The sequence below is a fragment of the Budorcas taxicolor genome, chromosome 7, assembly GCF_023091745.1.
Source record: "Budorcas taxicolor isolate Tak-1 chromosome 7, Takin1.1, whole genome shotgun sequence".
NCBI lineage: Eukaryota > Metazoa > Chordata > Mammalia > Artiodactyla > Bovidae > Budorcas > Budorcas taxicolor.
The window spans coordinates 40552237-40569655 of NC_068916.1; the positions used below are offsets into that span (position 1 = coordinate 40552237).

Here is a 17419-nt window from a genome sequence, read left to right on the forward strand (position 1 = left end):
TAACAAGATAATCGGGGGCCCCACCAAGGAAGATATGAAAGTTTCAAACCAGGAGGATGAGTTGAACCAGGATTCAAACCAATTTTGAGACATTTCTCTTTCTCTTTTTCTCTGACTCAGCCTTTCTCTTATCTTGCCCAGGGGCTCCCTGACTACCCCCGAGTGATCCACATAAAAACATTCTTCCCCTAACGCAGCACATAGGCCCAACTGTTGGAGAAAAACCAAATCCAATCCCCTTTTATTCTGCAGTACCACTTCCACCAGAGAACTCAGTGACTCTTGGAGGTGGCTGATTGAGCTTTCTAGTCTTTCAATATCAAGATCAATGGCTGCTCTTAGGCTAGAATAGTGTTGATTCTGCACTATTAAAGAGGATAACCCAGTTCCTGCCCCAGCCACCCCTAACCCCAGTAGGACTGTGAGGGTTAAGGCTGAGACTGGCTCTCTCTTGGACCGGTGTAAAGCTTCTAGTTTCAGGAGGATTTCATCATTGGAGTGATAGAACAGTTGGGGGACTAATAGTACCAACACGCAGAAATCTTTGGAGTCATTTAGCACCTGCCCATGAATACAAGGGGCTAAGCCTGTGGAGCAGGCCCACCAATTTTCTTGGGGAGGCACCAGGTACGCAGTTGTCTTTATAGAATCTGTAGAATTGCAGAGGTGTTGGTAGGTTTGGGGGACATTCCCTAAGCAAAGACCCTGCCTGGTTACTCGTTGGAGGGTTAATCTGGCATCTCCTTTTTGCTGCCGTCGACAAGCTCTGTGGTCTCTGGTTTGAATGTTAATTCCCGGGACAGCTATACCTTCATAATAGGGGGGTTTGATGTCATAACATAACCAGCAACTGCTAGTCAGGTCCGGGCGAGTGGAACTTAGGACCCGATAGGTGTTGATTATCATATTAAATAACGGGTCCTGATCGTCTTTAATGTTAGGTCCTGTAAGGCTAACTTGAGGGGAGTTGTTTGTATTAGTGATGTAGGGCCCGGGAGGCATTTGGGTAAGCTCTTGAGCGGGGGTGTGGGCAGGCCAAATGGGGGCATGGGTAGGCTCTTGTGGCACTAAGACTGAATTGGGCCCTATGCCCTGATTTGGGCCGATCTGTATGGGTCCTACTTTCAACCTGACGGTGAACAGCAACCCATTATCATATCCTGACTGATATAGCCAGAGGCCGCAGGATTGTCTGGCTTCCCAACCAGGGAACATTTTTCCTTCCGTTGAGAATTTGAGCCTCACCGGATTGCAAAGAAAGTTCACACAAGGCCCAGCTATGAGGGACTCCCTTTCATGTCCCCCAGTTGACCCAGTGGGCCCCGGAACGTGACCCAAGGTAATCAAGTCACCACGAATAGGGGGCTCCCAATCGACTGTCCCCGTTGACTCGCATCCCCAAGCGGCACAGTAAAACTTGTCAGCCCCCCTGCAGTTATTGATGGTTGCCCGGTTCAGTCTCCCTCCAGGGCACACATAGAAGGGTGTTTCCCGTAAGCTTGCCCGTTGAATGTAGTGGCTGCATCCAGGTCCTGAGTTAGTGGAGGGCCGAGTATTGCACCTATTAGTGCCAGCCCCACATTCAGGCTTGCTGGGCTTCTTTATCTCCCATTTGCCAATGTCCCAAGATCCCATGGCCAGAAGACAGAGGTTGAATTACAAGTCCAGCCACCAGGTGTTTTGGGGATGAATGGCCGAGGTGGAGTTAATTACTTTTCCCATAGTTGCGCTTAGAACCATCCAAGTCAGGTTCATCGGCTGATGAGAGTTAGAGACAGCACTAAGCCGTAGGGACAACAGCATAAACAGTACTTTATCGCCTTTGTAGCTTGAGTCTGAGTGGATTTGTTTTTTCCAGCTTGGTCTTCCACTGGGGAAGGAATTCTTCCCTTAGAGCGAACAGGTCCACAGGCCATACGTGGGTGTAGTGAACCCAGGTGGCTATGCCGTTAACTTTAAGAGCAGCGGGTGTCGTCAAGACAACTAGGAAGGGCCCTTTCCACCTGGGCTCTAGGGTCTCTTGACGATGGCAGTGCACGTACACCCAGTCTCCTGGTCGGTAGCGGTGGCGTTCAGGTGGTGGGCCTGATTCATATAATGCCTTGAGCTTCTTCCACGTGTCTCTGTGGGAGTATTGTAAGGACCGGAGACAAAAGAGTAATCTTTGATCATCTATCTCTTTTAGCACCTCTATTTTTAGGTTAGGAATTATTGGGGGAGGTATCCCATACATAATTTTGAAAGGGGTAAGTCCCAGTTGGTAGGGGGAGTTTCGCACCCGGTATAGGGCAAAGGGGAGGAGAGCCACCCAGTCCCCGCCAGTCTCAGCAACTAGTTTTGTTAATGTTTCTTTGAGTGTCCTATTCATCCTCTACTTGTCCTGAGCTCTGGAGCCTATAAGCGCAATGCAACTTCCACCTAGCCCCCAAAGCCCGGGCTACCCCCGGCTTACCTGAGATACGAAGGCTGGCCCATTGTCCGACCCCACCTGTGCAGGAAACCCAAACCGCGGCAAGATGTCTTCAATCAGTGTTTTGGCACCACCTGTGCTGTTTCTCTCTCTCTGTGGGGAAAGCTTCTACCCACCCTGAGAAGGTGTCTATGAATACCAGTAGATATTTGTATCCATATTTACCCGGTTTTACCTCAGTGAAGTCCACCTCCCAGTATGCTCCTGGCCGACTCCCGCTTTCTCTAGACTCTTGGTTGGCTGGGTGACGGGCAGCGTTGGTGAGCTGGCAGGCCTTGAAGGTTGATACGATATTTTCTATCGTCGATCTGACGTCTCTCATGGTAATCTTGGCATGTCTAATCAGGTTCTGCATCTTGTGGGCTCCCAGGTGAGTGGCGTAATGCATCCCCAGTAACACCTGCTTTCCTAGTTCCTCCGGGAGGATCAGGGAACCGTCCGCTGCCTTCCACCACCCGGCCAGTTGTTGGGTCATAGGCAAACTTTTTATCCAGTCTAATTCTGTTGGTGAGTAGTTGGGTAAAGCTGGCAGAACAGGGCTCCCGGGGTCAGGCAATTGAAGGGTGGCTTCTATCACGGTGCCCTGGGCTGCATCTCAGGCTGCTCTGTCTGCCAAACTGTTTCCCTTTGAGGTCAGGGTGTCTGACTTTTGGTGTCCCGGGCAGTGTATTATCGCTAGTTTTTTAGGAAGCCATATGCCGAGAGGAGGGCTTTTATTTCTTCTTTATTTTTGATCATTTTACCCTCGGCCGTGAGGAGTCCTCTCTCTCTGTGTAGATGGCTCCTTGTATATGGGCAGTAGCAAAGGCATATCGGCTATCAGTAATTATGTTAAGTTTTTTGTCCTTCCCTAACTGGAGGGCTTTTGTTAGGGCAATTAGTTCAGTCCTTTGAACCGAAGTGCCCGGAGGTAGTGCTTCCACCCACAGGATTTGGGTTTCCGTGGTTGCGGCTGCCCCTGCATACCTGAGCCCATTTCTGACGAAACTGCTTCCATCCGTATACCAGGTAACTTCAGCATCCTCTAGAGGACGATCTTGCAAGTCCTCTCGCGTCCCATGTACCTGGGCTAGTATGTCGCTGCAGTCGTGGATTGGGGCTTCCAAATCCGGGTTAGGAAGCAGTGTAGCCAGATTGAGAGCAGTTGGCTGCAGAAAGATGATTCTGGAGGGGTTTAGCAGTGGTCCCTGGTAGTGGGACAGCCGAGCGTTGCTGATCCACCTATCTGGGGGTTCTTTTAGGACGCCCTCAATGGCATGGGGGGTGGTGATATGCAACTCTTGCCCCAGTGTCAGTTTATCTGCATCCTTGACCATTAGGGCCATTGCTGCAATCACGCGGAGGCATGGGGGCCAGCCTGATGCCACGGGGTCTAGGCATTTAGACAAGTAAGCCACCAGCACTTCCAAGGTCCCAGATGCTGCATCAGTACCCCTTTTGCCACTCCTTGTTTTTCATCTACATACAGAAGAAAGGGTTTTGTAACATCAGGCAACCCTAGGGCGGGGGCTGACAGCAGGGCCATTTTAATAGTCTTGAAAATGGTCTCCATCTGCTCCATCCAGCTGAAAGGGGTGGTACTTTTTGTGGCTTCGTATAAGGGTTTAGCCAGTTCCGCATAATTTGGGATCCAAAGACGGCAGAACCCAGCGGACCCCAAAAATTCTCTCACCCTTCGAGGTGAATCTGGGGTAGGAATTTTGAGTTCCGTCTCCTTTCGTGCCTCTGACAGCCATCTCTGTCCTTCCTTTAATACATACCCTAAGTAGGTGACCTCTGGTTGGCATATCTGAGCCTTTTTGGCTGAGGCTTAGTACCCTAATTTTCCAAGGGTCCGCAATAGTTCTCGGGTGCCCATAAGGCAAGTCTGTTGGTCCTTTGCTGCAATTAAGAGGTCATCTACACATTGTAACAAGGTTAGTTGGGGATGTTGTTGTCTGAACTCACCCAGGTCCTCATGGAGGGCCTCATCGAAGATGGTGGGAGAATTCTTAAATCCCTGTGGCAGCTGGGTCCAGGTCAGCTGGCCATTGATTCCTTCTTCCGGGTCAGACCATTCAAAAGCAAAAAGGTCCTGGCTCTTGGACGCCAGGGGGAGGCTGAAGAAAGCGTCCTTTAAATCTAAGACCATATACCAGTGATGGTCTGGTGGGAGTGAGCTCAGGAGGTTGTATGGGTTTGGCACAGTATGATGAATATCTAAAACTCGGCGGTTGACTTCTCGTAAATCCTGTACTGGCCGATAGTCATGAGAATTTGGTTTTTTGACAGGGAGCAGGGGGGTGTTCCAGGCCGACTGGCAGGGTCTCAAGATTTTCTGGGCTAGGAGCCTGCGGATATGGGGGGGATCCCCTGTTGGGCTTCCAGGGTCATGGGGTATTGTCGGACCCGGACGGGGTCGGCCCCTGGCTTGAGATCTATATATACAGGATGGCGGTGTCCGGCCAAACCGGTTCCCCTGTCTTGGCCCACGCATCAGGGAATTCGTCTAGCCATTTTTGAATGTCTGCTTGGGGGAGCGTCGGTTTTCGGTGCAACCGATATTCATCCTCTAATTGAATTGTCAGTACTTGAATCGGTCTGCCCAGCTGGTCAAGTATTTTAGTTTCCCCCGGGAGGAAGTGAATCTGGGCCCCCATTTTGGTCAACAGGTCTCTTCCCAACAGCGGGAAGGGGCATTCTGGAATGACCATGAAAGAGTGGGATGCCCGGCCCGCACCCAAGTCCTCTGATCTTCGGGTAGTCCACTGCTGTTGTTTCATTCCAGTAGCCCCCTGCACCCAAGAGGTCTTTCCAGCCAGTTTTCCCTGGGGCTCTAGCAAAACCGAATATTAAGCCCCTGTATAGACAAGGAAGTCAACTGGGGTCCCCTCCACTCTTAGGGTTACCCTGGGTTCGGGGAGGGGCGCCAAACCCCGTCCTCCCTAATCACTCAGTTCTTCGACGGCCAGGATGGGGGTCTTTCGTGGCCCCTTCTGTTTCTTAGGGCATTGCTTGGCCCAATGTCCTTCCTCTTTACAATAGGCACATTGGTTCTTTCCTAATGCTGGTCACGTACGGGGACGGCTCTTACCTTCAGCAGCCAGGCGGCGGTACTGGCGCTCCCTCTCCCCCGAGTCAGAAACTGTTGCAGCCAGCAGGATGCGTGCCATGTTACGGGTTTGGCGATCTGCTGCTTTGGCTTGTTTTTTCTCGGGGGTTTCTTGGGTGTTGTAGACTCTTTCTGCTACTGTTATTAAATCCTGGATACTCTTTTCACCCAGGCGTTCTAGTTTTTGTAACTTCTTCCTAATGTCGAGGGCCGCCTGATTGACAAAATGTGTTATCAAAGCAGCCTGAGTGTCTCTGCTTCTAGATCCATGGGGGTGTATTGTCTAAAGGCCTCCATCAGCCTTTCCAGGAAGGCAGCTGGACTCTCGGTGGGGCCCTGCTGAACATCTCCCACTCTAGCTAGGTTAGTGGGTTTCCATGCAGCTGCCTCAAGCCCCCCCAAAAGAGTCTGGTGGTAGACCCGGAGCCTCTCCTTACCTTGTGCTGTATTGTAATCCCAGTCAGGTAGCGATAAAGGAAAAGAGGTGTTAATTCCATCTATATTAGTGGTGGGTTCTCCATTTGCCCCTGGGACCCTTCTACGGGCCTCATCCTGTATTCTCTCTCTCTCTTCTGTGGTGAAGAGAATCTGGAGCAGCTGTTGGCAGTCGTCCCAGGTGGGCTGATGAGTAAAAAGCACAGTCTCTAGAAGGTTAGTTAGATCTCTAGGGTTGTCTGAGAACTTAGCATTTTGGGATCTCTAGTTATATAGGTCACTAGTAGAAAAGGGCCAGTATTGATGAGGTTGGTTTCCTCTCTCATCAGGGGGACCGGCCACTCATAAGGGGAGGGCAACCGTTGAGTCTGCTGGCCTCTCCTGGGGCATGGCTTGCCGGTGGCAAGTATTTTGGGCAGGACCCCCACCCTGTGTTTCGTCCCTGGGTGAAGGGATGACGGGGGCTGGTGGTGGTTTGGGGGGTTGGTAAGGGGGAGGAAAAATAAGTTCTTCTTCTGTTTCCCCCTGCAAGATGGGGTATAGCAGTGCCATTGGTTCAGGCTCCTGGGAATTCTTCAGGTTCTTTCCTACACGTGTCACCAACACCTGAGTGGTAGAAAATCCCTGTTGAGGCAAAAAAGGTTTTACCCAAGGAGGGTGTCACAATATGATATTTTCCCATACTATGATATAGGGAACTTGGTCAGGGTGTCCAATCCGCAGTCGGAAGATGATATCCCAGACTCGGTGTACAGTTCCCAAGTCAAAGGTGCCTTCTGAGGGCCAGCCTACATGGAAGGTCGGCCATTCTGCGCTGCAAAAAGTGATTAATTTATTCTTTAATTTCTACACTGAGGTCATGAGCGCACATCTTGACCTCCTTAAAATGGTCAGTGATCAGAGATAGAGGAGTAGGGCTAGACTGACGTTGCCCCATTGTTCCTGGATCAGTCAGGTGTTGGTAAGTTAACACAGACAATACGGACAGCCACACAGACAGACAGAGAGACAGGAGAAATAGACCTCCGGGAGTCTGGAGGGAAAACTGAAAGTAAGACAATGGCCTCCAGCCGTTCAGCGGGAGCGACCTGCTATCGTCTACAGAGAACAGGGGCACTCCACTCCGTCCCCTCCGAGGGGGTTGGGGACGTCTCGCAATGACCCACACCGGTGACCCGTCGGCGCGTCCACCTGAGTCATATACCGGCCTCAGAAAATTGGCCCTGTCAGAAACTAAAAGAAAGAAAAAAAGCTTACTTGCTGTAGATGACTCTCCGGATCATCTCCTGTGGAGCTGGTGGGAGATCCTGGATGAGCCCCCAAATGTTATGCCCAAGTCGTGAAATCTCCCAATGACCACTAGGGAGCCGATATCCAATGCAAAAGCAAGAGTCTTTATTACTAAGCTTGAGCTGGGGCTCCCACCATTACCAACGCAGCGGCTATAGGGAGGAGCCCCGGGTTTTGGATTACATTGCTTATATAGGGAGTGTTCCTGAAAAAACAGAATTTCTAGGTAGGGGGACATCTGATTGGTCACTTTCTTTCGAAGGGTTGTGTATTGGTTTCTGATTGGTCCCTATTACCTAGGTAGACCACAAGTTCCTGAACGTTAAGTGAGGAGATTCTGGTCTGGGGTCTGACTGGCTCATGGGTGGTGGGTTGAGGTCAGGGGATTTCCAAAGGCTCTTTCCCCAGAACCTTACAAAATGGAGTTTTTCTGTTAACAAAATGGAGTAGCTTAGGTTCTTCAATGGAAAAGGGCAATCCCCTGCCATTTACTTACATGCTAAGAGTACAGTCCTTTGACTTGTGAAGGTTACCAACCTGCCTGTAATACTGAGGTAGAAATTGTTAGGCAGTTAGTGTAGGAACTCTGAGACCTCAGACTATTTCAATAAACATCCCAGTTCATTAACCTAAAATTATATCCTTTGTTCCAAATTCCTGGCTCTCAGAGGAATGTGTTCTGGGTCTGACAAATTATCAGCACTCAGATCCAGGAAAGGGGAGTAATTAAGTTCTGTTTCGTATGCCTGAGGGAAAAACAACTGATGATCATTAGTTAGAGATCATAAAATTCCCAGTCTGTATGGGATGGTCAAGCAGGTTTGGATGGAACCCAGGGCTTTGTACTTGATGAACTTATGGCCCTTAATAACCAGCCAGCAGATGCTGGATGCTTTAGATGTGGGTTGAGGCAGCAGGAGAGCCTGGTCATCCAAACTTCATCCTGATGCTCATTTCCTGGCCAAGCACAGGTTCATGTTACCTAATCTGTAGACTTGTTTGCATTGGAGCACTGGTGGGCACAGCATTAACTTCTGTTGCTAACAGAAAAACACCTGGGCTTGTTTGGTGGAATGGGGTGTGTGTACGTGGCGGGGGGGGGGGGGGGGGAGGTGACATAAATGTCATCAAACTCCCTGTATTACACTGCAAGCAGAAATGTTTGTGCCTGATCAAAATTCTGCTTTTGGTAGAGGATGGAAACTATCTCATGGCAGAAAAGCAACCAGGACCAATCTCCAAGTCTAAGATTGGCACAGACTTGTGCCTTCTCTTCCACTTGTATCATGATTTTGTTCATTAAAAAAGACGCGCAACTTGAGAGTTTTGAGATAAGTTTTATTTGGGGGCAAAATGAGGACTGCAACCTGGAGGACAGCACCTCAGATAGCTCTGAGACTGCTCCAAAGAGGCAGTGGGGGAAGGGCAATACATAAGATTTTGGTGAAAGGGGAGTTCAGTGCAATCAAATGTTCACTTTATGAGTCTTTCTGCCAGTCATGAGGAGCTGATGGCATCATTTGGTGATTTAGTGCTTTTTAAGATATGAAGATGCAAGGGTTGGGATCATGAAATCAGTTCCTGAAAAACTATCTGAAGACCTGGTTCCACGCAATTCCCTGGAGCACAAAGTGCCTCCACTCCACCCTGAACTCCCTTGGGGTGTTGAAGGTCAACAGCTGCAGCAGCACAGGGTTCACTCTCCGCAGAGGCAGATGCCCTTGTTCAATCACTGGCAATGCTCTTGACAAGTGCCAATTTGTAGTTGAAAACTTATTAGCAAGGGACCTTTCCACCACTGGTTTCATTTTGGTTTTTCCCAGCTGGGGCAAGAGGTTAGGAGACAGAGGTTGTATGAAAATGGCTGAAGTTGGGTGAAACAGCTATCAGCTATGGTGCGATCAGGAGTGTATCCTAATCCTGTTCCTGGTTACTGGGATTTCCCTAGTGGTCCAGTGGCTAAGATTCCATGGCCCAGGTTGATCCCACATGCCACAACTAAGAGTTTACATGTTGCAACTAAAGATCCTGCATGCCAGAAAAATCCCACATGCCACAACTAAGACCTGGTACAGCCAAATATATATATATATAATTGAAACATTAAACAAAAAGCCATTACTTCCTCTCTTCTAAAAAGAGAGGTGATCAGATCAGGTGATCAGAACTACCTATCTGAGGCCTGAAAGTTTTATAAGGTAATGTCTGACATCCAGAAGGGCTATTTTCAGCATCCTCCCACTTCAGGTTCTTTTCTAAAAATTTTATTTCGCTGTGCTGGGTTTTCCTTGCTTTGTATAGGCTTTCTCTAGTTGTGGCGAGCAGGAGCTGCTCTCTAGTTGTGGTGCATGCGGTTCTCATTGTGGTGGCTTCTCTTATTGTGGAGCACGGGCTTAGTGGTTGTGGCGCACAGGTTTAGTTACTCTGTGGCATGTGGGATCATCCCAGATCAGAGACTGAACCCGAGACTCCTGCATTGGCAGGCAGACTCTACCACTGAGACACCAGGGAAGCCCTCAAGTTCTCTTTGTCAGGCCAACTGACTAGCTCTCTCAGCTGTGCTACTCATACTCTTTCAATAGAAAAGTCAAACACGAATATTAATTCAGCAAGTCAAATTTTTATTTTGCACCTGTGAATTTATGGGAACAATGCCAAGGGATCAGAGGAAGAGGGAGGACAGATGCTTTTCGGATGTGGGGTCTCTGAACATCCATGGGAAGGTACGCACACAGCTCATCTGTCTGCCCAGCCACCCAGGAAGGGAGGGTAGAAAGGACGAAGTGGGTCAGTTCTATCTTCTGGAGAAGCTTTTTCCAGAACCCAGTGGTTCCTCTGCTCGGGAAGAACCTGGGATTTGAGCTGCACCACCCAGAGGGGCTTCTGAATCCAGGGGGAAGGTGAACTTCTGATTAGTTACATACCCTGGTCAGGTTTGCGTCAGTGAATTTGATACTCCCTCACAATATTTGGTGGGTACTGATCAGATGCATAGCCTCCCCATGGGTTTCAATTCTGTTACACTCCCTTTTGTCTTTCTTACTTATGATCTGATTTTACAGATAAAATATACTAAATAGACCAGTTTTCTTCTTTTATACAAATATCTAAAGTGGGTGAGTTCATAACTTCCTCCCTTAATGGGACTGTTGGGCAAGAGTGCATAGGTGGGTAGGGCAAATGTACATAGAATCTGGCCTCTATTTGAAATTTTCTCTTCCCTTGTCCTTCAAGATACATATTTTCCCACTTTCTGGCAAGGTCAACCCAAGAGGGAAACTATTTAGAAAACAGAGCCCCAATAGTTTATTTCTTGTTCAGGGTATAACCAAATTATTTTATTGTATTTACTGTTCCTGGGTATATAGATGCATCTATACAGGCACAGCAATCATAACTGTAAAACTGTGACTATTTCATTGGCTTTGTTATCTCTTGATGTGATAATGAAGTGACAGTGAGCAAAGGGTCTTGCATTCATTTGCCCGGCCTTACTGCCTGCTAATGGGACCTGACATATAAATATAAAACACAGGCCTGGTGGCCGGCTTTCTGACTCAGCCACCGATACACCACAGCTTCCATGCTTTTTCATCACTGAGCTGAGCCAACCTGGCCAGTCTTTCAGGATCAAGACAATGGTTTTCATTGCTTGAGGCTTCACTACCAGTGTCACTCCCAGTCCAGAACCCCAGGCTACGAACTTTAAAGGCTATCCTGCAGAGGATCCCCCACTCTGGGAACAGAATCTTGAATCTGAGTTCTGCTTCCAATGCAACTCAGAGTAAGCTAAATCAACTTTGTACTAATTCATCTGAGAATGAGAAATATCACCAGAACCTCAGGATTATCTAGTGTTGTGGGTTAAATTGTCTTCCCATCCCCGAAATTCATATTGAAGTCCTAACCCCAGTACCTCAGAATGTGACCTTATTTGGAAATAGGGTCATTGCAGATATAATTAAAATGGGAACAGTCTGGAATAAGTAGGGCAGGCCCTACTCCATATGACTGGTATCTTTATGAAAAGGGGAAATTTGAAGACAGACACATACACAGGAACACCATGTAAAGACGAAGGAGATGGGGTGATGCTTCGACAAGACAAAGAACATCAACAACTGTTAGCAATCACTGAAGCTAAAGGAGAGGCAAGGAACAGATCCTTCCTTTACAAGAATCCAACCTTTCTGACACCTTGATCTTGGACTCCAGGCCTCCAGAATTGAGATGATGAATTTCTTTTGTTCTGAGCCACTCAGCTTTTGGTACTTTGATACAGCAGCCTTAAGGAATTAATACAACTGGCACACGAAGTTAATATATATATAGAATGACTTCACCAAAAGTTCTGTTTCTCCTGCTCAGCTCATCCAGACAAAAGAACTTCTCATTCATGGGACCTGAGCTCTCCTTTACGGGACTTGAGTGAGCTCTCCTTTCCTTGACATGACACAATGGGGAAGGGAAAGTTAAGCGCCTTTCAAATGATGATGCTGTCACTTCTATCCCACAACCAAGTATACCAAGGACCATCAGGGTACAAAGAAAGGACTTCTTTGTAGTGTGTGCCAACAAACAAATTAAAATGTGGCCTTTAATGTGGGCTTTGCCTTGAATGAGCTCACAATTCCCAATAACCAGTCACTACCATGAAAGAAAGATTTCCCTTTGGCAAGCTATAAAGTCCCCCACAAAGGCTTCTGAGCCTGGAAGGGCCATCTGATCATTCTGAGGTGTTCTTATGGACCAGATGGTGCCTGGGACACAGACTTCTGATGACGTGACATGGCTTGGTGTGCTTGGCCCTGCTGCCCTTGTGCCCACAGGTCCAGCCCCACCTTATTATCTTCCTCCTAACCCATCATCCCACCGGCAGCTTCCTGCTGTCAGGTAGGGAGAAATTACCTCCAGACCGCAGGATAGGGTAGGAATTCAGACGGGGCTGGAAGGGAGTACACTGCAAGCTGGCAAGGGACAGACCCCTCAAAGGTTTCCTGTGGTAGGGGGTACCCCAGTCCCTCTACCATGTGGGAAGCACTGAACAGGGTTCTCTTAGACCCGAAACACCGGGCAAGTCAAAGCTCGTGCTGACACACTCTCCTAGCTTTCGGCACAGCAGAGACAGAGCAAATACTTAACTGGCCACTATCTCGTTTCTACCTGAGAGTTAAAGGTCAGGAGGACGTGATCTCTGTCCTGGGGAGGAGTCTGAAACCGGTCAGTACCAAGCACAAGTGGGATACACTCTACCCACGCTGGAGCTGCACGCAAAAATGTGTGTTAAGCCCCCGACTCAGTAGGAGTTCAGAGCCTGCTTGGACCGGCGTTTCATGTGCAGGCGCTGGTGGCGGAGGAGGTCAGAGTTCTGGGAAAAGCTTTTGACGCAGTACCTGCACTGAAAGGGCCGGGACTTGTCCATGTGAATGTTACTGCGGTGCCGGGCCAGGTGCTCAGGCCGCTGGAACACCTTCCCGCAGTCACAGCACTGGCAGCGCAGCTTGGCCTTGCCCTTTGTCAGCAGGTCGTCAGAATCCCCACCCATGGTCCCTGACGCCTCCTGTTCTTTCTTCTTCACTAACTCGAGTCCGTCTGGCTGCAAGTGTATCCGCCTGTGTGAGAGCAGGTGGGAGTTGAGGCGGAAGCTCTTCCCACAAGCACCGCACCTAAAAGGTTTCTGAACCTCGTGGGTCTCCAGGTGCCCGTCTAGGTCCTCGCTGTCACTGAACAGCTCCCCACACACCGAGCACTCGTGTGGCTTCTCCTGCTCCCTGCGGCTCCGCAGGTGTCGGATGAAGTTGACCCTCCAGCGGAAGATTTTGCCACAGTTAGGGCACACGTAGGACTTTTTAGAGGAGGTCTGCACCTCACCCGCTGCCTCAATGCCGCTCCGGTGGGAGATGGGGAGGCTGTGCTGCTTCTCTGTGGGGCTCCGTGGCTCGTCTGTGCAGTAGGGGCCGAGCTGGGAGTCCTCATCTCCGGAGCTGGAGAGCACAATCTCGATCGTCACCTCCTCATCCAGGCTATTCTCGGCGAATGGTGCATCACCTCCCACTACCAGAAAGCAACAAGGTGGTCAGTGATGCTGCCCAGGCCACATCTGAGACCCTGCAAACCCTACCCAAGAAGGTTCTGCGTTGGTCCAGAAAACCACATTTCTGTAAGGAATCTTCCCCTGCAGGTATCTCTGGGGTATGTCTTGTGAGAAGGAATCCCTTGGCACGGGCCACACTGCTAACCCATTCTGCATACCTCTTTCTTCTCTCACTTCCCTACCTTTTCCTCCTAAATCCCCAGACCCAGTCCTTTTATTCATTTCTTTTCTAGCCACTAAGATCCCTCCAAGCTCTAAGACTTTGTATCTATCTGTGTAAACCTTGACCATTTACACATCATTTAACTCTGCCTCTCTTAATCAGACAAGAGAAAAATTGTCAGGGTGCATTAAAAGCCTTGAGACAGAGAAGGGTCCTATATTCTATAAACAGTGACAGGAGGCTGCCAGCTACCATATACTAGGCACTTAAATTCCCTAGGGGCTGTACAAGACTTCTGACATGCACAAGGCCATCTGATCCTGGACACAAGCCAATAATGTACTACTTGCCATTATAAACATAGGCAAACTCAGGTCACATGCTTAAGGGCTCAGGGCTAGTGATATTGAGCCCTGCTGTGATGGTAGGGCTGTTCAAAGGCTCCAGATTACTCAAGGTCATCTCTTCCTCTCAGTATCATATCAGAGGCCAACCAACAGCCACTAATGGTAATGCATAAAGATGCACTGGACTTTATAAAGTAACTGAAGCTGGCTCAATGGATCTTGAGTCTGTGATGTTGGAAAGATGTACTGTGGGGAGGAGTTGGGTGGGCAGTGGGGACCCTGATATAAGGTCCTTGCCTGCAGCCCAGAGACCACTACACGGCTCTCCTTACAGTTGTTTCCTCATTTTTTTGAAATGAGGGGCTCAGGTCTAAAACAGGGCTGGGGAATAGTGGTGCCAGGTCCTTTGAGACAATAATAGGAATATGGTTATTCTGGACTTAACTGCTAGAAGGAGGAGAGTTGTGGCAGCTTAGGGAAGTGAGAGCAGGTGAAACTGGACAGAACATAGCAGGAAGACCCAATACCATAGCAAGCAGGAGAGACACTGGGCAGTGGAAGAGTCTATGCAGGTATTTACCCCTACATCAGAGCACAAGTGTGAGGGGACTGGGTACAATGTGAAATGGGGGAGTGGGAAGGGACTTGAAGATTTAGAAAATTTTCAGTCTATCTATCCTGCAAAAAATGAGAAAGTATGTTCTGGAGAGAATACCAAGCATGTGGCAGGACAACCACAGATCCTATTGACCATCTAAGGAGCCAAGAGTGGAGATGAGATAATCCAGGAATAGTCTGTAGAGGACCATATTGTCTGATGGCCTGGACCCTTGTAAATTTCATGGGCGGCCAACAGTGTTTCTGAGAATATCCATCTTGGAATAAAAAGGAAAGAGGATGAAATAAAGGAAGGCTTTCATTTCAGACAGTCCATGGGGTCAAAGAGTTGGACAAGACTGAGCAACTAACACTACTACCTCTATCAAACTTCTAAAACAAACTAATAGAGCTATCTGGATGCAAACATGGATTATCCTTGAAAGAAAAGGAAGACAGCCCCAAAGGCAGTTCAGAGGTTGACAGAACTGCCACTGCATCCACAGGCGCGTAGGGTGGACAAAGCACTGAGCCAAAGATGGATCTCAAACCCTAAAATCTAATGGAATTTGCCCTGTTAGGATTCAGACTTTCTTGGGAACCATCAGTCTTTCTTCTTAGACGATATTTAGATTAAATTATGGATTTCAAGCTGATGCTGGAATAGATTAAGGGTGTTGGGATAGAATGGATGTATTTTATATATGAGAAGTATGAATTATGGGAGAACAGAGAGTGAATAGGAACAAGAAGTATGGATTATGGGGGAACAGAGGGTGAAGTATTACAGGCTGAATTGCACCCTCCTAAAAATACATGATGAAGTCTTAACCCCCAGTAATCAAGAATGTGACTATAGTTGGAGATAAGATCTTTCAAGAGATAATATGCAAGAGACCTCTTGGAAGAAGAGATTAGGACATAGACATGCAGAGAGATGATCATGCGAAGACACAGGGAGAAGACAGTTGTCTGCAAGCCAAGAAGAGAGGCCGCAGGAGAAACCTCTCCACTGAAAACTTGATCTCAATCTTCTAAGCCTCCACAATATTGAGAAAATAAATTTCTGTTGTTTGAGCCTTCCAGTCTGTGGTACTTTATTATATCATTCCTAGGAGACTAATATAGTACATATGGGATTCATGCATATGTGCTAAGTCACTTCAGTAGTGTCCGACTCTTTGCAACACTGTGGACTGTAGCCCACCAGGCTCCTCTGTCCATGTGATTTTTCAGGCAAGAATACTGGAATGGGTTGTCATGTCCTCCTTCAGGGAATCTTCTAAACCCAGGGATCAAACCTGTGTGCCTTAGGTCTCCTGCATTGGCAGATGGTTTCCTTATCACTAGCACCACCTGGGAAGCCCACATATGGGATGACAGCCCCCTGAAACCAGATGAAGTGACTAAAAATGCAGAGTTTCTAAAAAGGGGGAAATAATTCAATAATAATGTTGCTGTGTGCCATTGACACAACAGTGTAAAGAATTTCTAGTAGATGAGGTGAGACTTACAGAGGTGTGTCCATAACACTGCAGAGAAAACTTAACATTAGGGATGTCTCAGCTCAGCACTGAGATAAATATGGGTGATTGGGAGAAGGTGCAGGGCAAGAGAGAAGCTAAACTGTTAGGATAACAGTAGAAAAAACAGGGAAAAGTTACTGGTTATAAGTGCTTTTACCTGTACTGTATCAATCTTCAACAATAACCCCATAAGGTAGACTTGACTATTATCTCTACCTTACAGGAGAAAAATTTAAAACAGAGATAAAATAGCCCCAGGTTCAGGGGAACTGTGCTTAACTGGGGGTGGGGGTAGGGGTGTGTACTAAGATTATGACCATGCTCTTCCAAGGCCAAGGAGCAAAGGCTGCTTTGTACTTTCAAGAGCAAAAAGCTCATCATCAGGTTGATGGCTAACTCCTCAAGAAGGGTAAGCCTTGGCTTGGGAATAAATCATTCCCTGTCAGCTGGAGGTGCTAAGGAGAGAAGCAGGAGGATAGGAAGCTATATGTAAAAAAATAAGTAAATAAAGACACCATAACAAATATATCCTTATAACATTAGGATGGGGAGGCTTTCTTAAGCAAGATACACAAAAAAAGAGATGAATAATTGTATTTACATATTTAAAATGTTTCTTAAAAGAACATTTATGAGCAGACTTCCATGACAGTCCAGTGGTTAAGAATCTGCCTGCTAATGTGGGGGACACAGGTTTGACCCCTTCTCCAGAAAGATCCATGTTGTCGCAGGGTAACTAATCCCATGTGCCACAGCTACTAAAGCCTGAGTGCCTAGAGCCCATGCTCCACAACAAGAAAGGCCATTGCAATGAGAAGCCCATGTACCACAACGATGAGTAGCCCCTGCTCACTGTAACTAGAGAAAACTGGCAAGCAGCAGTAAAGACTCAGTGCAGTCAAAAATAAATAAATAAAATTTAAAAATTCTGTGCTAAAAGACACATAAAGTTAAAAAGTAGTAAGAATTATGTACAAATAATTGGGACAGGGTTTCCCCAGTGGCTCTGCAGTAAAGAATCCACCTGCAATGCAGGAGACACAGGAGATGCAGGATAGATCCTGGGTTGGGATGATCCCCTAAAGGAGGGCATGACAACCCACACCAGTATTCTTGCCTGGAGAATCCCATGGGCAGAGGAGCCTGGCGAGCTACAGTCCATGGGGTCCCAAAGAGTCGGACACAACTGAAACGACTGAGCACACACGCATGCACTTAGAAGGCAATTCACGGAAAAGGCAAACAAATATGGAAAAAAGAGCATGGGGTCTGGAGCCTAATCACATGGGTTCAGATCTTCAGTTTGATACTATGGGCCAAGGATTTGTGTCCTTCCAAAATTTGTATGTTGAAGCACTAATTCCCAATGTGATGGTATGTAAAGTGGGGTCTTTGGAAGGTAATTA

General features: G+C 47.9%; 1 protein-coding gene and 1 pseudogene across 3 annotated transcripts in view; both read right to left on the minus strand.

Moving 5' to 3' along the window:
* Positions 1–2522: 2522 nt before the first annotated feature.
* On the minus strand, positions 2523–6804 carry LOC128050981 (uncharacterized; annotated as a pseudogene).
* Positions 6805–9747: 2943 nt separating this feature from the next.
* The window catches only part of ZNF496 (zinc finger protein 496), a 46655-nt gene continuing 38983 nt past the window's right edge, over positions 9748–17419 (minus strand). For all 3 annotated transcript variants that reach the window (XM_052643268.1, XM_052643269.1, XM_052643267.1), the window contains exon 10: positions 9748–13340. In XM_052643268.1, the coding sequence (XP_052499228.1) occupies positions 12583–13340 (758 nt within the window). In that variant the 3' untranslated portion in view covers positions 9748–12582. The remainder of the gene's footprint in view (positions 13341–17419) is intronic.